General features: G+C 42.0%; 1 protein-coding gene across 1 annotated transcript in view; it reads left to right on the top strand.

Moving 5' to 3' along the window:
* The first annotated feature begins 5,562 nt into the window (after positions 1 to 5,562).
* TSHZ2 (teashirt zinc finger homeobox 2) overlaps positions 5,563 to 24,829 on the top strand; it is a 517,935-nt gene continuing 498,668 nt past the window's right edge. The window contains exon 1 of the mRNA XM_011936725.1: positions 5,563 to 6,570. Coding sequence (XP_011792115.1) covers positions 6,531 to 6,570 — 40 coding nt within the window. The 5' untranslated portion in view covers positions 5,563 to 6,530. The remainder of the gene's footprint in view (positions 6,571 to 24,829) is intronic.

Genomic DNA, 24,829 nt, shown 5'->3' with positions numbered 1-24,829 from the left:
TCCAGTCTATCATTGATGGGCATTTGGGTTAGTTCCAAGTCTTTGCTATTGTAAATAGTGTTGCAATAAACATACGTGTGCATGTGTTTTTATTGTAGAGTGATTTATAATCCTTTGGGAATATACCCAGTAATGGGATTGCTGGGTCAGATGGTATTTCTCGTTCTAGATCCTTGAGGAATCACCACACTGACTTCCAATGGTTGAACTCATTTACACTCCCACCAGCAGTGTAAAAGCTTTCCTATTTCTCCACAGCCTTGCCAGCATCTATTGTTTCTTGACTTTTTAATAATCACCATTCTGGCATGAGATAATATCTCATTGTGGTTTTGATTTGCATTTCTCTAATGATCAGTGATGAGGAGTTTTGTTCATATGCTTGAAAACAAAACATTTAGAAAAGTCTAGCTAGATATTCTTGTCCCTCCCAAGCTTCTGAGCCTAAGATCTGTGGTATCTTTGTTGAAAATAGAAATTAGCAAGTATCAGGTATAAAGGAGACATTAGCACAAAATGGAGATTTTGTCATATTGAAAGAATCGAAAGGAATAACTTTCTCACTACGTGATTCAGTATTATTTAACATCTTGTCTACAGCACTGGGTACCATTGCATTATACACCCCACTGGTGTAAGCCAAAACCATTTGTGTGGATAACTAAGCTAACTATTAGTAACAGTAGGAAAAAATACAAATTAACAAAAGAACACTTCAGAAATGTGGATCCAACAATGTGTTAGTAGCCAGCCAGAAAGTAGGTATTGCAGAATTGTTGCAAGTCCCCCACATTACATAACCAGCTATTGAGAACCAGGAGACAGCAGATGTAAAATTCTGAGAAGAATATTGGATAGAACCTCAGGGAAATTCTGTCATCCAAAGTCATCTTCTCCTGCCCGTTTCCTTCCTGATTGTCTCCAAGGCTGGACCCAGCTTCCAAACTCCCTCTTTTTCAGTTCCCAATCTTTGGGATATTATTATAACATCCAAAACTTTTTGAAGGTGAGGATCCTACCTTATGCATTCAAGAATCTGCTGTGCCTGGGGCAGGGCCTGGTAGACCTAACAGGCACAGTAGATGTCTGTGAAATAACTGCCTGAATGTAATACAAACACCACACCAGCAGGCATGGGGCTTGCACAGAGCATGGCGGTTTCATGGTGAGGTTGCTGCAGCTTGACTCCTCATTCGTTCAGGCCTCCTGATCTTATAAACCAGTACCCCCTGATCCCAAAACGGTGATTCCTTGACTGCAGGGCTGTGAGGTTTTACTCAATAGGCTATGGTCCCTAGCACAGTGCTCTGTAAAAGTGTATTGGGTAATTAGAATTAATACCATTTTTGTTGACATTGCCAACTATGAAATTGGTTTTTTTCTGCCTCAGTAGCCTAAGGACTAGGCTGGGACTGGGTGGAGTTGGTCATGGGTGGAGGCCTTTTGGGTGATTTAGGGCAGGTGAGTTAACAACTTGTTCCACACATGTGAGATGGAGAAGTGCGTGGGGATGTTAAAAATGATTAAACAGCACTTTGCAAACAATGACAACAACACTTTGTGGCTGACAAGTAGGATAGTGAAAACTGAGTGTCATATAGCCCAAAGAACTGTTAAGAGAAATATTTATGGAACTAGTCAGACCTGGTAGTTCTCCATAAGCAGGTGGGTGGGTTGTAGTGGGAAGTGTTCCAGATCAGACCGGGCGGGCCTCGCTGGGGTGGCGGGGTGGGGGTGAGCACGGTGGGTGGAGGAGTACTGAGGAGTAGGCACAGTTGAAACCCCATCATGACAGCCACCATTACGATGTCCCCCCTTGAACCCTTAAGTTATATCAGTATCTAAGCCTGCCTTAGCTTTACAGTTAACAACATTGAGTATGTCTGATTCCAAAAGAACGAACATTCTGGGGGTAGATGTTTCCTAACTGGTGTGAGCAGAAGGTTCACTTGTAGGGGTGGATGGGTTACATGTTCAAAATGAAGAACTCTAAGGCTTCATCCAGAATTTTCTGATTCAGAAGATCTAGGGTAGTGATGCTGAGCCAAGGGCGATTTTGCTCCCCCCTCCCCAGGGGACATTGGGCAGCATCTGGAGACAGTTTGCATTGTCACAACTGAAACCTGGGATGTTCCTAAACATCCTACATTGAACAGAACAGCCCCTCTCACAAAGAATTATCAGACCCTCAATGTCAATGGGGCCTGGGTTAGAAAATCTTGTTCTAGGGCAAGGACCAGGTAGGTGCATCTTAACAAGGGCCTCAGGAGATTTTAATGCAGAAGCAGAAGCTTTACACAGTGTCTTTTTGATACAAGGGCTTCAGTATCAGAGTTCCCTTTTTGCCTACCCCTTTGTTAGATTTAGGACTCAGCTTTTACTTACTTCTTCCCTTGAAGGCCCGCCTGGTAACCATCCTTCCTTTTGCCAAGCTCAGGGTAATTGCCCCTCCTAAGAACACCTTCACCACATACTTATAACCAACTGATCTTTGACAAAGCATACAAAAACATAAGTTGGGGAAAGGTCTATTCCAGCGGTCTCCAGCCTTTCTGTAACCAGGGACTGGTTTCATGGAAGACAATTTTCCCACGGACCAGTGCAGGGTGGGTGGTTTTGGGATAAAACTGTTTGATCTCAGATCATTAGGCATTAGCTTCTCATAAGGAGTGTGCAACCTAGATCCCTTGCATTCACAGTTTACAATAGAGTTCAAGCTCCCATGAGAGTCTAATGCCCCTGCTGAAGTGACAAAAGGCAGAGCTCAAGCGGTAATGCTAGCTTCCCCGCTGCTTACCTCCTGCTGTGTCACCTGGTTCCTAACAGGCCATGGACAGGTACTAGTCCATGGTTCAGGGGTCTGGGACCCCTGCCCTATTCAATAAATGGTGCTGAGAAAATTGGATAGCCACATGTAGAAGAATGAAACTATTCCTGTCTCTGACCATAGACAAAAATTAACCCAAGATGAATTAAAGACTTTAAACATAAGACCTGACACCATAAATCTTCTAGAAGAAAACCTAGGAAAAACTCTTCTGGACATTGGCTTAGGCAAAGGATTTCTGACTAAGCCCTCAAAAGCAAATGCAACAAAAATAAATAAATAAATGGAACCTAATTAAACTGAAATACTTCTACCCAGCAAAAGAAACAATCATCAGAGTAAACAGACAACCTACAGAATGGGTGAAAATATTTGCAAACTATGCATCTGACAAAGGACTAATATCCAGAGTCTACAAGGAACTCAAACAAATCAGCAAGGAAAAACAACAACAACAACAACAACAACAAATAATCTCATTAAAAAGTGGACAAATTATGTGAATAGACATTTCTCAAAAGAAGACAGACAAATGGCCAACAAACATAATGAAAAAATGCTCACCATCAATAATCGTAGGGTAAACGCAAATTAAAACTGCAGTGAGATACTGCCTTACCCTAGCCAGAATGGCCATTATCAAAAAGTCAAAAAACAACAGATACTGGTGTGGATGTGGGGAAAAGGGACCTCTTATACCCACTGCTGGTGTGAACGTAAATTAGTACAACCTCTATAGAAAACAGTATGGAGATTTCTCAAGGAACTAAAAGTAGATCTACCATTTGATCCAGCAATCCCACTACTGGGTATCTACCCAAAGGAAGAGAAGTCATTATGTCAAAAAGACACCTGCACATGTATATTTATTGCAGCACAATTGCAAACATACAAAATCAACATAAGTGCCCATCAATTGATGAGTGTATAAAGAAAATGTGGTATATATATGTGTGTGTGTGTGTATACACACACATACAGTACACACACACACACACACACATATATATATATATACAGCATGGAATACTACTCAGCCGTATAAAAGAACAAAATAATGTCTTTTGCAGCAACTTGGATAGAGCTGGAGACCATTATTCCAGGTGAAATAACTCAGGATCGAAAACCAAATACTGCATGTTCTTGTTTATAAGTGGAAGCTAATGCATGGGTACGCAAAGGCATACCGAGAGATATCATGGACATTGGCAACTCAGAAGGTAGGAGTATGGGAAGGGGGTGAGGATTGAAAAACTACCTATTGGGCACAATGTACACAACTCGGGTGATGGGTGCACTGAAATTCCAGACTTCACCACTATGCAATTCATCTATGTAACCAAAAACCACTTTTACCCCTAAAGCTATTGAAATAAAAAATAATACTAAAGCAAAAAAGAACACCTCCATTCCCAGCCTGCATCAAATGCCCTCAGTTGCTTTTCCATCTCACTGGAAGGAGCATTCCTTGAGCGCAGGGTCTAGGTTCACCCTGTTCACAGATCTGTCCCCAACACCTCAAAAGGTGCCTGGCCGATAGCAGAACTCAATAATCACATGTTCGTTTCAATCTCTCTCTGTGCTCAAATGCCATCTCCTACTGTACCACCCACCCCCTCTTAGAATCTAGAGCCACCCACCCCCTCTTAGACACTATTACAGCACTCAGCTTAACATCTTCATGGAGGGAATCACTCAAAGTATCCTGTTGATTTGCTTGCTCACTTCTCATTCATTCAACAAATATTTTATTGGGCACTTACTGTATGACTTGTGCTTTGCCAACACTTGGGAATGTAATAGAACAAAGAGGCAAAAATCCTTCCTCCCCCTGGAGCTTATATTCAAGAGGGGAACTCGTACAATAAACAGAATAGAAAACTGTCTAGAACCTGTGCGACACGGATCAGCTCACTGGGGAATAATCAAATGGAGAAATGGGACAGGGAGTTTGTGCGTGTGTGTGTGTGATATTTTAACTGAGGTAGACCTTTGGGAGAGGAGGACATTTAAGCAAAGATTGGATAGCTGGGGGGCACTTGTCTGCACTCCCCCGTTAGAATATAAATACCAACAGGGCCGCCACCTTCCCTTTCTCTGTGGCTCTGTATCTCCAGAATAGGCACATAGTAGGTGCTCAATAAACATTCTTCAGAGGAAACAAAAAGAGGAGTATGTGATTAGACCTTAAAGTAGGCAGAAGGGAGATTTTTGTTTTTGTGACCACCCACTGATTAGCGAGAAGGTGGGAGGGACAGGGGCACTAAATTAAGGGGGGCGTGGGGAGGACATTTTGGGGGGCAGGTTAAGACTTAGAGGATGGAGATCTTCACTGGATAAGGTCCCCTCCCCCTTCCCCGCCCCGAACAAACCTAAGTTCTCCCTCTCCTAATATGGGGTATGGTCCCTGCTGGTCAGCCAACCTGGCCCCCTGAATCTCCCTCCACAGCCTCCCAGCTTCAGAGTTCAGCCATCATCACCCTGCCTCCTTTTCTCCCGCACCCCTTCCCTCCTCACCTCCTTTCCCCTCGCCCCCGCCCCTTCCTCCTCCCGGAGGGGTGTCCCCGCGCCCGGTGGGCACGCCCTCGACCCGGCGGAGAGGGCGCACGGAGGGGCCTGGGCCGTCGCGCCCGGGCCCCCGCCCCCAGCCCCTCTCCCCGGCGGGACGCTGTCCCTTTAATAGGCTCCCGCTGCCTGGCGCTCTGCGGCTGGGGAGTAAATTTCTCCCTGTCATCAGGTCGCGGGGAGAGGAGGAGGAGGAGGAGTTTGTTAATGTTCAGTTTGTTCAGCGGGATCGATGTTTGCTGGCATCGCCTCGCCCTGTCTTGTGTGTGTGTGCGAGGGTGTGTGTGTGTGTTTGTGTGTGTGTGCATATGTGGGGGGTGTGAGTGTGTGTGTGCGAGGAAGCGGGGGTGCGTGCGCGTGTGAGTGCGTGTGTGAGTGTGTCTGCGTGTGTGTCTGTGTGTGTGTGTGTGTGAGTGAGTGAATTCCAGATTTTCTGTCTTTCCAAAACCCGCTCCTGTCCTCTCGCATATCACTCACAGACGGGGATCTGACAGCAGCCACAAACCTACAGTGAGTGATCGCTCTCCCCCCCGGCACGAATCCGCCATAGAGATCGGCGAGGAGGAGGAGGAGGAAGAGAAGAAGGAGGAGGTGGAGGAGGAGGTGGAGGAGGAGGAGGGAAAGAGGAGAAGGAAGAAGAAGAAAAAGAAGAAGAAACCCACTACCTTCCCACGATTGCCTCTTCTTTTTTCCTTATCTTTACGCGCGAGTGTGCGTGTGGCGCGTGTGCGCCCCTCGTCCCTTCCATCCGAACCCGGTCTTGGATGTTTAATAAAGAAATCAAGTGTCTCAACAGTCACCAAAAAAAACGCAAAAACAAAAAAAAAATCCAAAAGCAAAAACAAAAAAGAGAGAGGAAAAAAAAAATCCAAAACAAACAAACAAACAAACAAGGCAGAACCAACCTCTACTTCAAAGCAGCCGGCGCAAGCCACCCGTGTCTGCCACCCAGAGAGGGGGGTCTCTGGCCCGTGGTGGAGGAGTTGCAGGGGGGATCGTCAGGGGGACAGAGGCCGAGTGACGTCCTAGGAGCTACCGGGCAAGAGGCGGAGGAGACCCAGAGAGGCCAGAGAGACAGCGGGCCCGGCGCGCGGCTCGGGGCTGGGGCGCCAGAAGTGGGACTGGAGCGAAGTAGAGGATGCCGAGGAGAAAACAGCAGGCACCCAAGCGGGCGGCAGGTAAGAGAAACGGCTCCGCTTCGGGGCTGCCCAGCCCGGGCTGCCCTGTGCGCCGAGCTCCTCGCCCGCCCTCCTTGCCCCTGGGTGCCCGGGGGCACCACCCACTTAAGCTTTTCGGGGGAGTTGGCGCCGGGTGCCCCTCTAATAACCCCGTCCTCTCTCGCCTTCTCTGGTCTCCCAAATCCTCCCCTTCTAAGCTCCGGTTGGGTTGTGGGGAGCTATCCCACCAAGCCTTTCCTCCTTAAACTTTCTTTCCTCCACCCTCTACCCCACCCCTAACTTTCTCCCAGTCTGTTTCTTGCCTCTCGGGCCAAAGTTGGATTGAGGATTTGGGGCGCGGAGTAGGGAGACAGCACCTCCACCCCTGCATCCCTCTGCGTGGTCAGTGCCAGTGGCTTCTGGCCTCCAGGGACAGCGTCTCCTCTCACTGGGGCTTGGGGCGCTGAAGTGTGAGGCATACCGGACACTCGGGCTGCAGGCAGGCTTTGGGGCGAGCAATAGGAGTTCAGCGTTGATCACCAAGGTGGACAAAATGCCCTCAGGAAATGGATGGATCTTTGCATATATTTTCTAAAAGGATCCATATTTGGAAATCTAATTAACAATTTCCCTACTCTCAAAAAAAGCAAAAGGGGTTGTGAGGGGGAAATTCCCCATAGAAATTTAAACAGCTCTGGATTTTCTTTGCCTAGAGAGTTGCAAACTTTGTGAAATGATTCGTACTGGAAGAACTATCCATCTGAATCCTTACTGCCCCCTAAAAAAGATAAGAACAAGTTAATGGATCAGTACAATAGACCTTCTAAGGTTGTTGTTTTTTTGGGGGGGGGTGTTGCTTAATTGCTTTTTTAATAGTATGCTGGGGTTTTGTTTCTCGGAAGTGTAATATGAAAGTTCATTTTTCTTCTGCCAGACCCACCCACTGAAAAATCAGCTTTCCACTTGATTGCTAGTTTTGATTTGACATTTGATTGATCACCTGTCATCTCGCTGCCTTTGATCTATTCATTCTTGATATATATCAATAAATCACTCACCATGGTAACTCAGAGTGCCAGTGACGCAAACCTTGCCCTCTATATTCAGAGCCAGACATGCACAATTATTATCTTGTTTGGCTTTTAATGTGGGCGTTTTTATTTCTTTGTGTCCTTTAGTTGAATCAGGGCTTTTGCAAAAAGCTTATGTTTAGTTGTTTTTTCCTCTCTGTCTTTGCCCTCTTGATTTAGGCAACATTAGGTAAGGCTGGCCTTCTGCAGACCCACCTCCACATTTCATTCTGTTCCACTTCTAGCAAAACATAGGGAGAAGTTTGGTGGAACACTTTCATAAACTTTGCAAAGTCACCCTTAGAACAAATCCAGAGTTAGTTAGGAATCTGAGGAGAGTGGGCATCCCCTGTCTGAATGTGTTGAACCACCAAGCTCATCCTCCTTCCTCCCCTGATTCGGGTCCAAATGGCAATATAGGTGTTTCGAAATATCCACAGTTATCTCTCCTTCTGAGCACAGAATTGCTTCCCTAACTGTTTGTAAGTTGGTTCGAGTGGCATGCAGAAATATTGATAAAGAGTGGATTCACATATCTTCTGATCATTTCCCTAAAAGCAAAATAATTAAAATATTTTTAGTGAGGCATATATTTGGAACTTGCCTCATCAGTGAAGTTTTCTTTTTCAACTCTAGTTACTTCTTTCGAAAACGATGTCTCTTTCCTACAGTTATCTCTTTCTGCATTTAACTCACTCATTTCCTAAAACTTAGGCTGCTTTGCAATCTGACAGCCTGTGAATGTGTTCAATGGCCTTTGAGACCCAGGAAGAGTGAGCCGGCTGCATCAGTTCTGGCAACATAAGTTTAAGTGTAGCTACATTATAGAGATAGCGTCCTTATTGTTGTCCCGAAAGAGAACCCTGGGCTACCATCCAGCAAGAAGTGATACTGCCCTGAAAATTACTCTTTTTTTTTTTTCCCCTGCTGTTCCGGTAAAGACTATCAACAACTAGGCAGTAATTTAAATTACCAGAATGACTGGACATGTCTCCTTTAGTAAGCTCATTACAAAAAGTGCATCGCTCAGAATTGCTCGACTTTGATTATAATTATCCTCCGGTCGATAAGGATCCAGGTGTACGTAACATAACACTGTATCACATTATTTAAATTAGGTCCTTTTCATTAAACTGCATCTGTTGGTGCTGGCTAGTTTATTGGGGTGTGTGTGTGTGTGTGTGTGTGTGTGTGTGTGTGTGTTAGAAACTTATAACTAGAGTTTCACTTTTCCGGCCTATTATATTCCTACTGTCTTGGTATGTTTGTTTTGTATGATTCTTATTATTTTCACCAGAAGGGGAAATGCTTTTTAAGCTGAAAAAGGATAATTCATTCTGTACACAGTGAGGGCCCTCTTACCTTATTTATTTGCTCACATATTAATAGAGGAGACAGTTTTTCATGCAGTGTTTCTTCTTTTCAGCTAAGGTCATCAATGTCCTACTCTATTTCAGCTGAAGTGGTTATTCGCCAGTGAAGTTAGCCACTTTGGGGTTCTGTAGCCAGTTAACATCCAGGGAAGGAGAGAAGGTGGGTTCTAAGATTATGGCCATACTAACTTTTGTCACTGCTTAAAATTAAACACAATGCACAACTGTAAGTAATTACACCCAAGCACTGATGTTGAAAGCTTGATTTCTAGCTTGATTAATGAATAATGGGAGATAGAAAAAGCCTGTGAGTGGATCAGAGCTGAGGCTCTCTCGGAGCGCTCTTTTTCCCAAGAACTGTTCCAGGCAATTTGATTTCTTTGTATTATTAATTTTAAGTTCCATGTTTCAAGGAATCAATGACAGAACATTCTACTAAAGCAGGTATCTAAACAGAATAAACAACATGATATTGTAAGTGATGAGGAATTTTAGTCTTTATTTGTTATATTCCTCCCCCTTCACGGGGAAGGGATGTGAGGGGACAATTCTCTTTAAGGAAATAGCTAAATCAGAGTATTTCCCTGACATGTCATTCTTCCTGGCTTTCTTAAGCTATGCTATTCCACCATACTATTACTTAGGGCAAGAAAAAAAAAGTTGAGAAAGCAGCCTACAGTACCCCAGGGGTTTCTGTTGTGTGTGCATGCTTGCTTCCTTGGATGTATATTTCACTCACCATTAAAATGTATCCACTATTACCTGAAAATATTACGGGATTCAGTACTAGCATTTTCCCCTTCTATGCATTTCAAGGAAGAGAGAGAAAATGGCAGGAAAGTAAAATGAAACAGAACGGGGTTTTGATTTGTTTGCATTTTGCAGGATGCAGAGTGGTTAAAAATTTAAAATTGTAGACTTATAATCTAACTCTTGATTTTCTACAGCCTATCTCAGCCTCTGTGCGCACGCATATATAATACATATTTTATTGCACCATCCTGAACTGTTTTTATATTAATGACAGCCAATTGCAATAGAACACAAAATATTTTGTGAGCATATCTTGTGAATATCTAATATATATGTAAGTTATAGGATTCTGCCCCTGCCCACCCAAAGCGATTAGATGTTTCCTTCTCGCTGACTCTTAGAGGCTTTCTGATCACCCAGATCTGAGGAGAGTCTTGCAAGAAAGAACAGCTCCCTCAATTTATTTTGTTTATTTAATATGGAGATGAATAATGCAGATTTTGTTTTCATGAATGTCCTTGTGTGGCAGTAAACATTAGACTATTAGCAATCATTACTTAAAAGTTGCAATTTGCACCTTAATAACATAGGTTATTTACATGGGAAACATAGTCAGCGGGGACAACTCTGAACACTGCAACAGAGCAGAAATGACCTCAGAGATCTCTTTTCCACCTCTTGATAGTGATGACTCTGAATTAATGGGTGAGGTCCCAGAAATCACAACCAACGGGATGGAGGGAGGGGACAGGCAGCTCAGGGCAAAGTTTACCTTCAATTTACTGTCATGTAGGACAGGATTCAAGAGACTAGGAATCAAGTAGATTTGGGACCCTAGCTCCCTCACTTTGTTTAAATATCCTTCAGAAAGACAAGGTCACATCTTGAATATTTAAATATCTCATGCGATGGATTCCTTCACTTGCCCAGAAGTATGATTTTAACAAATGAATGGAAAAATACACACACACACACATACACACACACACACATGCATGGACGCAATAAAGCCCAAAGGGTCTCTGCGGCACAAACTCTTTTGGCCATTCTTGTTACTTAAGGCAGATCTCTGAAAAAGGAAGGAAGATACCTTGAAATCGCTTGGTCCACACAACATTTTGGATGGAAATTGATTGCTTAAGTGGTCCTTTTCCCACCCACCCCCGTCCTGATTTCCTTCTTCCACCTCTCACCTCACCCTTAAAGACTCAGATTGAATAGGACATCTCAAAAGCCCATTTGTTTTAGGCATTTATTGATTTCATTTTTAATCTGCCATATCAGGACACAATACCTTAACCCTAATCAGCAGATTACAAGTGACAGAGAGTTCTAGTAGAAACTATATAAGGGAGCAGGGCCTCTGGGAAACTTCTTGACAATGAAAATCTTCTCTGAGGCTTAAGAGTTTGAATGTTGAAGGTTACTTTTGGGGAGGGGAGAAACATTCCTCAGAAACAGTCTACGTTTTTTTCTTCCACTTCATATTTCCTTATCTCCCAGTTGCCCATTCTATTGCTACACTTTGGGAATGCTTACCACCCAAAAAATATCTCCCAAGTATCTTTAGGAGGTCTGTCCCTGAAGCAGCTTGACCTTTCTCATAGTCTCCAACGGAGGTTTATGCTTTCATTTCATCCCAGCTGATTTCTCATTTATTTGACGGAATTTCTCCAAAGGATAATATCTGAGTTGATTTGTTTCTCTTCCCAGGGCCTTGGGAATTGTGCTGTCCATTGAGCAGGTTTTGGTGATGGGGGTGGGGGCACAGACTGAGCCTGGCATTTTTTAAAGCCATTGAAATGATGCCTCACTGTTCGTCACTGCAGCTGACTTAGGAAGTCAACCAAGAAGAAAACCTAGGCCCTGGTCATGTTTGTGCTGTGCCTGTAATTAGCTGACACGAGGTAAATGTCCAAAGTCGACCTTCCCTTCCGTCACTGTATTTATACTATCAATTTTATTTGGGAATGTCATGGTCTGGGAAGACTCAGCCACTATTTCAAAGGCAATGCCTGCTTCTACCCTTGTCCCCTTTAAAAAACACAGAAATTGCCGAACAAATTCTATATTAAGACCAGGCATACACAGAGTATCATTTTCGTTTGATGCAAAGTCAGTTGGAAATACATTAAACTAACAGTTAGAGAGTGTCTTGCATCGCTTCCCTGAAGCAGTACGTTTTCATTACATATTTAATTACAATCAAACTGAATGACTTTTATTAAAAAAATCACAGTGGTATTAAAAGAAGCCTGGCACACAAATAATTTTATTGCTTTGCAAGTTGAGAACGCTTTTATATTTTTATTTCTTTGGGAGAAATTTATTTTAATTTTCTAATGTTGTGATAAATACAGACTATCTTTTACTGTAGTCTGTAATCAGGGAGAACTTATCTTTCTATCTTTATAGAGTCTGCTTACCCCAGAATAGGTTTTTATATTCATTTTTCAGCAATTTGTAACAATTGGTATTTTTAAATTTTTTTTAAGTTTTACGAGTTCTGTTTAAAGTTAGAAATTCTCACGTTCCTTAGGGTGATCTTTGGCAAGCAGTTCTTTGATTACAGGAGGAATTTAGTCATTCTAACCACACAAGAAAGTGGAGAGTGCTTGCTTGCTTACCTGAATATTACAGTAAGAAAAAAGCACCATCTATTTACATGCCTCTAACATGTACCACTATTTCCACTGGCTTTATAATTTCTTTTTTTCCCCTCCTACTGACCTTTCATTCGCTTGTTTTGGGAACTTTTTCTGAGAAGAACGTGTAGAGATAGCATTTAAAGTGGATTTCAAGATACATCAGATTTTTAAGACATTGTAATAAAAATTAGAGACTTCAGAGCCCAACTGTTCCCTGCTAGTCTAGGTCTGCAAACTAATGAGAAAGCATCCCTGCAAACATATAGTTTCAACTTTAACCTGCACATGAATGGGGAGCGTCTCCAGCAGTGTGGCCGGATTCATATTGCTCATTTTGTCTGAGAAATTATTTTGTCCGAGGGTATCAGACTGAGGTCCGTTCAAAGACATTATGTACATACACAGACACACAGAGGAGAAATCTGAGATGCGAGTGGGAATTGCTGATATATTTGTTTCCAAAGCAAACTCCATGAATGAAATGATTCAATAATTTGGAGGCATTTGCAAGTCATTAAAATGGCAATTTGGAATTTTCAGTTGTTGCCCCCCTCAATTTTTTGCTTTTCCCCCATAGAAAAAGACATCCTTTGGGCACCCTCAAATATTCTGGGATGCTGAAGTAATGCCTAAAATTATTTAAAATTTTAGAAATTAAAATTCAGGAGGCAGAGCAAGATAATCCTATTATTAATATATCAGTATTATTTAGCTACGCATAATGACAGGAAAACGCACAATGCAAAAGTTTTAGAGATAATGAGCTTAGAGAAATTACATGGGGGAAGAAATACCTGGATCATATTTGAAAGCATTTGTCTTAAATTCTGCTCATCTGAATGAGAACTTTCTTTCTACCTGTGTTATTTAAAAAACAATTTCAATATCCCCCTACCTGCTACCCCAGCCTGAAGCAGGGTCTAATGAAACTCTCTCTGGACACACAGATGTAAGACACTATATTACACAACCCTTTTTAAAAAATTGTTTCAGAAAACCGAATGTGGGCATGCAAACCAAAAGAAAAACCTCAGGAATCTTTATAAGATAGCCAGCTCAGGGTTCAAGATCGAGAGAACTTCGTTGCGGCAGGATAAGAAGACAACAGTATTGCATTTTAACTAAACATCTCTTCTTGGCAAATGAGAAGCGGTGAAGCAGGGAAGATTTTTAAAGGAGCTTTTTAGCTCTTTTGCATCTCTCTCCAAAGACTAATTTAATTGAAAAGCTATAGTGTCCATTTATGATAAAGGAAAGGCCTCATGTTTCCACAATGCTGGGAGACACTAAGGTGGGGTTAAAAAAAAAAAAAAAAAAAAAAAAAGCCAGTATTCTGCAGTTTGTTAGTACAAAAATTAAGATCACTTGTCTTAATTACTTGAGTATTTCAGAACTGAAGGAATACTCTAAAATCACCCGTGAGCTTTCATCTTAAAGCCACATCTAAGCCATTTCTATGGAAATTATATAGTTTAGATATTAATGTGGGTAGAATACAGTTATTGTTTTTAATGAAAATAGTTATGAAGGGCTGAATGAGATAAAAACAGAGTTGGCAGCAAGCAACTCTGTTTGTAATGAATTTGAAAGAAACTTCCGTAATGCTTTACTGGATCATGAAAAATCCATGAAACCTGGTGACATGGGAGATACAAAATGAGACAGAGGGTCAAGGTCTTCTATAGGGGAAAAATGACTTGTCTAAGTGAGAGCAGCAGCATTTAAATATCTCTATATAAACTACACGGGGCTTACTTTAAATCACTTCAATTTATCAGATCCTTGGAATTTTTTATGTATTTAGGAGCCTCTCTTTTATACCCCAGAGAGATATGAATAGCTTCTGGGCCAAGATGATGCTGTAGAGAAGAGTCAAATCTATTCTATGCGTATGGTACCATTTGGTACAGAAGAAATGCCAGAATGAAAAGCCATAAATGCGTTTTATATCAGAATTGCCTTTGGCTATTTTCCTTTATTAGAAAGTTGGGTACACTGCTGAGTGCTTCTTCTTGTTTTCCCCCTTGGGATTAGATTTGGGACTGTGGATGGAACAGCGGAGTAAGGGGAAGTGACTTGGGTTCTGGTTGCAGGCTTGCCCTGTGCTAGTTATTTAGCCCCAGGCAAGCTCTAGAGATAAACCTTACTCTCCGGATAAGAATGTGAGGTTTTAGAGTCAGACTGATTCATGTTCAAGTCTCTAGGTCTAATTCTTGTTTGGCCGCATAAACTTGGGCAGGCTGCTCAAATCTCTGCTTTCCACTTTCTAATCTATAAAATGGGGGCAATCGTAGTTCTTTATATGTTCCAGGTGTGTGGAAAGGATTGTATCGGATGAGGGCTGAGAAAGTGTGCTGAAACTTTTAGGCGCCACAGGGATATGAGGGAACAGTGTGTCTTTACCCTGAATAACCAGACCATGGAAACTTTATATTAACCGGGAAATAAGCGACTTACCAATTATCATAGAACAAGGGGTCCAGGGCTTGAAAGAAACCAGATATGGATGCATTTTGATTTGTAAGTCTGGAAACACAATGGCTAAGTAATGTTTTAACCTCTTCTCCTGAGGCAGACTCACGCTGGACTGTTTGGAGTCCGGCACCAGCTCAAAAAAAATGTTTTTTTCCCCAAGAAATAGAATTTATAGCACCACCAACAACGATAACAACAGTAACAAGGATATCTGCCACTAGACAAGTGCTTCTTACGTACCAAGGGCTTTATATGTTTACATTTATTCGTTTACACAGCAGTTATTTCTTGAGTTCCTACTATGTGCCAGATGCTGTTCTACTACCTGGGACCTGGAGGTGAATAGGATGGAGATGTTCCCTGGGGATCTTGCCCTCCAACTGGGGGAAGCTAGAGAATATACAAACAAATTTATAAGGCGAAAGATCATTTCAGTATAGAAAAAAGCTTCATGATGACAATAGCTTTATAAAAGCAAAATTGTGAGAGCAGGAGTTGGGACAACAGAGATGTGAATGGTCAGAGGAGACCTCTCAGAGGAGGGGACATCTGGCTGAGTCCTGTTCCTTATAACTTTCGAGTATAATCCCTGTTTTACTAATGAGAATCTGAGTAAGTTGCAGGATAACTCATTCAAGGTCGTGCAGTGGCGAAGCTGAGTTTTAAACTCAGCTCTTCCTGCTTCCAAGGCCCATGCATTTAATGTACTATGATCGTTTATCTAGAATAGTCATAGCAAATTGCAAGGAAGGACCCAAGGAAGAACCTTCAGTCTTACTATTCTCCCCCTGCATCTATTGTGATGTCTAAAGTTATGGGGGTAAATTGAGAGCCTAGATGGAGGATGCTGCCTTTCGCGGACAGAATCTTCAGGCCAACTCCTCTCATCTGAAGTTGTCTCTTTAAGGGATGTTCTTTCATATGTATGTACATGCATTCATTCATTCAACAAATATTGGCTGTGCATCTATTATGTGCCAGGTATTGTTCTAGGTGCTGCAGAAATAAAGTAGACAAGAATAGAGATGCCCCTGCCCTCACACAGTTAATATTCTTGTGGGCAAGCCTAAAAAGGTAACAAACAAATAAATATATAACAGTATATTGAATAGTCCTAATTGCATTTCATAAGAATAAACCTGGCTTCATGCAGTAGAGAGTGATGGAGGGTTGTCATGTTATAGAGAGTGGTCAGGAGAGCTATTTCTCAAGTGGTGATTTGATCAGACCTGAAAAAAAGTGACAGACTAGCCAAGCACAAGGCTGGGAGAAGGAGTCCAGGCAGAGGAAGGAGGAAATGCCAAAGGCCTAAGGAGGTGATGTGATCTGATTCGGTTATTAGTTGAACATGGGCCCTGTTTGTATTTCAAAAGTGATGATGGACTTGGGCATGTTTGCTCTCTTGGTCTACTTACCCAGCCCTAGTGATGGTGAGTAGGATGCTTAGGATGATAGAGGTGGCAGCTGGAGATAAAAACACATTCCCAGCCTTCATAGAGAGACTGGTGCTGTGATGGATGACATGGCGAGGCTGTGGAAAGGCATCGTTAAGAGTCAAGCAGACCTGGGGTCCAACTGCAGCCAGCTGTGCACTCAGAAGCAAGTTTCCTTGCCTCATTGCACCTCAGCGTTTTCATCTGTCAGATGGGGATAAGGATTTTGCTCACCTCACATTTTATTTGTGATAATTCGATTATGTGATGCATATAAAACTCTTGGTGCGGGCCCAGTCTTTACATGGGATCCCCCTCACAAATGAATGTTTTTTATTCTTGCACTTAATTGCGTTTTCTTTTCTGCAGGAATTCTGAGAGAAATCTAGGCACCTGAGTTAGTCCTTGGCACGTATTAGGCACTAACCAAATATTTCCTGATGAATGAATAAATGAAACTGTAAAGAAATGAATGAATACTTTCATTCGTGTATCGCTTTGTATACTAATTAATTACTTTCAAGTATAAGGATCTCTTTCATAGGTCTAAAACTTTTAGCAGACCTCTGGACCAATTGCAAATCCTAGCAGTTCTTAGAATATGTTTCAAATTAGAAACTATTCATGACCAAAAGACGATGATTTTCGTGTTAATCTTGTATTTTGCTCATCGTGTCATGGGCCTTCTGTTGAAGAGCAGTGATATCCCTTTGTGCGGTAAATATTGTTCATTCATCTTCTAGACAGCGCTTGCTGAGAACATGGATAGAGGGGAAGGGGTGGAGGGTCCTCATTTCTGACCCTGAGGTTCAGCCTCTCCCTGCGCACTCTCCAAGTGCCTTCCTGGCCTGCGCTCTCCAGGTGCTCCCAGCCCCCCAGGACCTGACAACTCTGCCCCTACCCCACGGGGAACCGGCGCTTATCCCCTCAGGCGCCGGGCGGCACAGCTTAGGGGTTGTTAAACTAATGGGAATAGGCTACGGCTGTTTCCTGGTAACGCCTTCTTCACTTTTTAATTGTCACCTCCAGATAAGTGCCTGAGAGCAGGAGGAAGGGAAGCTGGCTGCTGCCTGTTAAGATGTATCTTAGGACAAAGAGATCTGGGATCCTGGAGAGCACGGGGGAGATTCTGCCGCCTGCCTTAGGACCTTTATGAACAAGTGTGATGATGGGAGGGACGCTGTGGCTGTGTACCAGGCGCTGTAGGAGGCGCTGGAACTGAAGCCTTACATCCAAATGACAAAGTGCCTGCCTTCCTGCAGCTTACATTGAGTGCAGAGGGCAGACCAGAGACCAGCCAGCAGACAGTTCCATGTGTCAGGGTCTGGTGTCTGCAGAGGGTGTTTGCAGGAGTGGAGTATGACAGGAAGTGGCTGTTTTGAATAAGATGGTCAGGAAAGGTCCCCGTCTGCGGAAGTGATACTGACAGTGGGTCTGGAGTGAAGCGGTTGGAAGAAAACTGCCCCTCTCTGGAGGAAGACAGTGACGGGCACAGCTGAACATCCGGGGCTAGAGCTACTGGGACGAACAGGAGGAGCAGATGGGAAGCTGGGTGGCCGGAGCAGACGGGGAGGGTGAGCAGGGAGGGTAAGGATAAGCAAGCAAGGGACTGGGGCTGTCACCGAGGTGGGGTGCCTCGGATGGTGCAGGAGCAGAGTCAGGATCTGACTTAGGTTTGATAGGGTCCTCTGGCTGCCCTGCGATTTATCAGGGACCCAGGTTGCGAGCAACCACTCAAGAGGAGTCTACATCAATGCAGTCAAAGGCTATGCAGAGTTGGACCAGATCGATGGTGGAGGAGCCATGGCAGTGGTCCGGAGAGAGACCACAAGGTTGCAGACAGGTGCGAGTGAAAAAGAGGCGTCTACTGAAAGCTGTACAGGAAAAATCAGACTAGGTTAGCCATGAATATTTTCTCTAATTCTGTCTTCTATTTTTCTCCTTCAGTTATGTGTAAGGGTCTTACTGCAGATTGTCAGTCTATCGTTCTCTGAGCCAAAGTGGAAACCAAGAAAAGTGTTGGAAGCCGCATACATTCTAGAATCGGCCATACAGGGAAAGAGGCCACACTTTTCCAAGCACATTTCCTGGAGTCCTGGAATGGCTTCCTCACATATTTCTCCACCCCCATTAGACAACTCAGTCCCTGGGCAAGGGGATGGATCCTGGAGTCTGACAGACAGGCATGGGTTCAATTTCTCTCCAACAATTATTTCATCTTGGTGTGACCTCAGGCATCTTTGCTTCCCAGAATTTGTTTTCTCATTAGCAAAACAGACCTAATAAAAGGACTCATTTCATAGGGTTTTTTATGATGATTAATTGAGATAAACCAGATGATACGCTTAACACTGTGGTATTTGCAATGAAGAAAATGGTGAATGGTGCATACATGGTAAGTGGTCAATACATTTTAGTCATTCTATTAACAAGTTAATAATCCTCTCCATGCCTTGATTTCCTTATTGGTAGAATGGGGATAATAAAATCCCCTTCTGGGTAGTTGGGAGAAGTCAAGTATTAATACCAGTAAAGCACTTGAAATGGTGCTTTGCATACAGTGAGTGCTCAATAAATGTTAAATTATTAAAATCATCACCATGACTCTGACCTTATGGACTTTGAAGGGCAGATGTTGTGTCTCATTGCTTTCATGTCCATGAGACCCGGCACATAGATGGTGCTCAATATATATTATTTGAAGGAGTGAATTGTGGTGACGTGGTGCTTAGGAGTTAAAATGAGAAAACCCAAGGAGCCAAAAGCATGTCTCTAGGGGGAAGGGTTAGAGAGCACTGACTCAAACCGTCATCTCCAATGGTACAGTTTTAATGAGGAAGCAAGCCCATCCTTGAACATTATTTAAGCCAGAGTTATCCCAATAAGCATGTTCCTACCATTAGTGTAGATTAAGCAGCACTGAATCATGTAGTGAAAGTAATGTCCCTTCTTCAATACCATTTCAATGCCTCTGGTAAGTCAAGAGAAAGTCTTTGATAATAGCCTATTTTTAACACTTCTCACCCTTGTTTGTCAGAAAGAGCAGACTTCAGATTAAGAGACTTTAGCAAGCAAAGATATCCAGTAAAGAAATGAAATAACGGCCAGGCGCGGTGGCTCACGCCTGTAATCCCAGCACTTTGGGAGGCCAAGGCAGGTGGATCACGAGGTCAGGAGTTCGAGACCAGCCTGACCAACATGGTGAAACCCCGTCTGTACTAAAAACACACACACACACACACACACACAAAAGATTAGCCGGGCGAGGTGGCACACACCTGTAATCCCAGCTACTCAGGAACTCAGGAGGCTGAAGCAGGAGAATTGCTTGAACCTGGGAAGTGGAGGTTGCAGTGAGAGCTGAGATCATGCCACTGCACTCCAGCCTGGGCAATGGAGCAAGACTCCATCTAAAAACAAAAAAAAAGAAAAGAAAAAAGAAATAAATGAAATAATAATCTTAGGGCAGGGCATGGTGGCTCATGCCTGTAATCCTAGCACTCTGGGAGGCCTAGGCGGCAGATCACCTGAGGCCCGGGGTTTGAGACCAGCCTGGCCAACATGGCAAAACCCTGTCTCTACTAAAAATACAAAAATTAGCCAGGCATGGTGGGGCATTCCTGTAATCCCGGCTACTTGGGGAGCTGAGCCAGGAGAATCGCTTGAACCCAGGAGGCAGAGATTGCAGTGAGCCGAGATCTCACCACTGCACTCCAGCCTGGGTGACAGAGTGAAACTCCGTCTCAAAAAAAAAAAATAATAATAATCTTAGACTTTCATTGTCTGATTACCATCAATGTATAGCAAATGATATGGGGTTTTCATTGACTATGACATAAATTTTTGTTTTAAAATAAAATTAGGGCAAGAAAAAAAGAAGGAATAGTTTTAAAGAAACATGTAAGAAAAACCAGTTGTGTGTGTGTTGTGTGTGCGTGTTATGTGTTGTGTGTGTGTGTTGTGTGTGTGTGTGGAGGAGGGGGGAAGATGTTGCACAAGCTGTGAAGAGGGGCTAGAGTGATGTGAGGACACGACAATGCCAGGTCAGGGCAAGGTGCACGAAGAAGCTGTGAGTAAGGGCTGTCAAGAAACCCCCAGAAGATAGAGGCTTTCATTAAAACTTCCAAAAACTTTGGAAATCTGAAGGAATCTCCTCTCCCAGGATATCAGCGGGAAGCTCAGGAAAGTCTTTACTTACCCCCCAAAATTTGCAAATATGGAGGGAATGGGAATGACTTCCTGGTTTTGCATCCAGAAGAGAGGGGTGGTTCTCAACCTTTATTTGGTATACTCATCACTTGGAGAAATTGCTAAAATGCAAATTTGCAGATTCCAGACCTATAGCCTAGAGATTCTGATTCCATAGGAGGGGAATGAGGCCCATGAATCTAGGAATTTGTACATTAGATATACATTAATCCATTTGAATTACAGGATAACAGGAAAAAGTACATAAAATTTATGTAAGTTCCCTTTTTTTCTACTCTTTCTCTCCTCTCTCTGTCTTCTCTCCCCCCCCCCTCCCCTACCCCAAAATGTCAAAGCACTTATATTTTAAAAGTTGTTTCAAAGTTGTTTGAGGGGTCCATTTTCACTTATGGCTTTTAGTGAACGGAAAAAAAAAACGTAAGAAATCTCTCTATTGTGTTACAGCGAGGAAATGCGTGCATTTACGCATTCGTCTACCTGGTCTCAGCACGAAAGAGAGCCCAGAAAAGTCTTCAATTAAGAAGGAGAAAGACAAGCAATCCAGAAAATAATTTAAGAGGGCTTTGTCTGCTTGGGAGCCAGCTGGCAACCTGGGTTCCAGATCAGTGAAACAAGAAAGAAGCAAAAGGGATCTCTGACTTGATTCTTTATTTCTTACACCCTACAATTCTGAAGACTCTGTAGAATGAGGGCAGAAAACCTGGGTGGTATTTTTTTGGAATCTCCTCTACTTTCTTGTTGTCTGTTTCATATTTTTTCATACTTTTTCAATGACTTCTCTTCTTTTTTATTCTTCCTTGATTTCCTTTTTTCTTTCCTGATCTCCTTTCCTGAGTCAGACTTCCAAGCCCTTTCTATGTAGTACCGGTGCCCCATGGGTGAATGTGGTAAAAATGATGATGGTGCTGATGATGAACATGACACTAATCACGACTGTCATCATCTTAACGGTTACCACTTCTTGACTCATATAACAACTAAGCCAAAAGGACTAAGCTTGTACCTAACATTTACCAAGCACTGGCTACATTCAGTTTGTTTATACACAGTCTCTCCCTGAGACATCCCATAAGCTGGCTATGATTATTGGCCAATTGAATAGATATGGAAACGTAAGTTTTGGAAATTTCAAGGAGCATGACTAAGATGACGAGAAGCTTTTAGATAGGATACTGAAGCGGCCGACCTATCAGAGTCCAAGCTCTCAGACACTATGCTTTGTTGTTCCTCATAGTATTTAATGCTTAACAGCACAGACTCACATGAATAAAATTCCACAGTCTAGTATGGCTACATGGAGGCCAAGGCCATGAACTGAAATTTAGTGTTTCTCCAGGTTGAAGTAAGTCAACTGTGTCATAGAAGAAGACAAAAATCATCCCTACTTATTTAAATCCCCAAACACCATCTCTAAAATTTCAGCCTATGAAGAAAAAGAAAAAGAATAAAGGACTTTTAAAACCTCTTATGCTATCCACGGCAGCATTTTCGTAAATCCATTCCTGTTTCACTACACAAAAGTAGAAAAACATCTTGAAAACCCCCAACACCGTCCATCTGGGGTGTCTCAGTAAGAATCATGCTCACCCACTCCACAGCATCTCTGAGGATGTGTCCTTAAGTGAGACACTGCTCATCTGTTCCTCATAAATCTCTTGTAGGCTCCAGGATTCTTCCTGGCCGTCAAAAAATACGGAACGCATGCAATGACACTGGCCTGTTATTTATTTTAACAAATGAAAAGCTGCCCTCACAGGTTTACAGCCAAGATCTCTAAAAAGATATCTTGTATTTGTAAGTATTTAACTGTAGGTGATGCTTAAATAAATACTCCAAATAATAGGATAAGAAAGGTGAACATGAAATTCAAGGGATCCTATCTGAGAGGGAAAATGTTGTCTACACCAGAAATCATGATAGGATCTGTCTTGCACACACACAAAAAATCAATTGTTTTTAGTTATTGCTGGTGATAAGTTTTTTTTTTTAACATTTTGTTTATTTATTTCCTTTTTAGTGGGTCACATTGTAAAACAAACCATTGTGTTTAAAACAAAGTTTGGCAACCTGCCTTGCCATCTGATTTGAGGTTAATCTAATAAGAAATGGAATGAAATGATCATCCTGTTTTATTGTCTTTAACATTAATACTCTGTTAGTATTGGGTGGGAAGTCAGATGGAACAGAAGAGAGAAAGAACTGTTAAAAAAAAAATAAGATGAGTTTATTTCACTTGATCAATCAATTTCAGATATAAAATAATTAAACTTTACAAATAGTTAGGTATTCTTTGAACAACAAGCTTAAAGACTGTGTGCCTCACCCCTGTAAAATAGGCATAAGGAGAGTTCTTACTTCCATAAGGTCTTATGAGAACTTAAAAAGGTGATACTTATTACATACTCAGAACAGTGCTTGGTGCATAATAAGAATTCAACAAATTTTAGTTATTATTTCCTTTCTCAGTCTCTCCCTAGAGACAGGCACTATTAAAAATCTAGTGGGCATATCTTCTGTTATTTATAGTTTTACATGCATGTATATGTTGCTAGAAGAATTATTATTCTTTTGTATATGTTTTTAAAAGATTGGGTAAATAGTTTCACACTATATTTTGCAAATTTTTTTGCTTTTTTTTTACTTTATGTGTGGACTCTATCCAAGTAAATAGATAGATAGAAGAAAGAAAGAGAGAGATGATAGGTTTTAATATATATACATACAAATTATATGTATATATAAACTAATTTATCTTTATGTGCTTTGTAATATTCCATCATAAGAATGTACATTTTTATTCATTCATCAGTTCCTCTGTTAATAGACATTTAGCATGTTTTAAATTTTTCATCATTGAACAAAACCTTGTACTGAATGTTGGTGGTAATTTTTACAATCTTCACATAAGTAATTTACGTGGAGAAGAACAGTTATGAAAAATTTACTGCATGTAGTAAGAAAATCATTTGGGAAAAAAATAAACATTATTGAAACAGCTAATATTTTATAATTGGAATATTTTTGGTAACTTCGCTGAGATGTCTATCCCTCTAAGCAAAAATGTCTACCCCTCTAACCAAAGATGTCTACCCCTCTAACCAAAAAATGTGTACCTCGTAGGCACTTCCAAAATGCCTGCTTGACTTAAGTATGCTTAGTGTAAATAAAATATATCAATAATCCCAATAATGAGTGTGTTAAGAAAACTGTGAGTAGCTGCCTTGGGATGGGGTGGGGAAGAGGGAGAAGTAAAAAGAAAAGCATGAACAACAGAAAATAAATCACACCTGTCCTCAGTGTTGGTAACAGATCAAGCTTCAGAGCTGGACAGCTACGGCTTTAGAGATGCCGAGCTCCTGGGGTGCTACTGGTGTGTGGATGGGGTCGGGTCAGGGAAGGAAGAGCCCTTGGATTTTGTATTACAAGATGAATTGTTAACGATAGTCAATCCTGCATTTTAACACTTTAAGCAGTTAAACTTCAGTTTAATGCAGTTTAGCAAACATATATTGAGGCTCACCTGTAGGTCCAGGGGGTAGAAATATAAATAAATAAGACAGAACTCCAAGGTTTAGAAGGTCCACGTGGTACAATATGCTTTTCCTAACCAAGACCACCAACATCATCCTTAGAACTGGGATGTACGTGTGTGTGTGTGTGTGTGTGTGTGTGTGTATGTGTGTATTGGGTCTATTACCAATGTGTATTGAGAACACTGTGCGTATATTTTACCCAGAATGACTTAGTTACACTGTATGTATATTTTGATTGTGTATTTCTGCTGTAGGTCTCTTTTATTGGGTATATGAGTTGTGAATACATGTATATTATGTGTGTTGTGATGTGAACATGTTTGATGTATGTTGTGGGTATTAATATGTGTTGTGGTGGGGGAGAGAGTGTGAAAGCTTCTCTGATGCATGATTTTGTGTGGATTATGTATATTGTGGGTATTAGTGTATGTATTGGGGGGGAGAGAGTGTGAAAGCTTTTCTGATGCATGATTTCATGTGGATTATGTATGTTGTGGGTATTAGTGTGTGTGTTGGGGGGAGAGAGTGTGAAAGCTTTTCTGACGCATGATTTTGTGTGGATGATGTATATTGTAGGTATTAGTGTGTGTGTTGTAGGGGGGAGAGAGTGTGAAAGCTTTTATAATGCATGATTTTGTGTGGATTATGTATATTGTGGGTATTAGTGTGTGTTCTGTGGGGGGAGAGAGTATGAAAGCTTTTCTGATGCATGATTTTGTGTGGATTATGTATGTTGTGAGTATTAGTATGTATTGGGGGAGAGAGTGTGAAAGCTTTTCTGATGCA

The sequence above is a fragment of the Colobus angolensis genome, unplaced genomic scaffold (genome assembly GCF_000951035.1).
Source record: "Colobus angolensis palliatus isolate OR3802 unplaced genomic scaffold, Cang.pa_1.0 Scaffold156, whole genome shotgun sequence".
Taxonomy (NCBI): domain Eukaryota; kingdom Metazoa; phylum Chordata; class Mammalia; order Primates; family Cercopithecidae; genus Colobus; species Colobus angolensis.
This window is presented reverse-complemented; position numbering and strand designations above follow the sequence as displayed.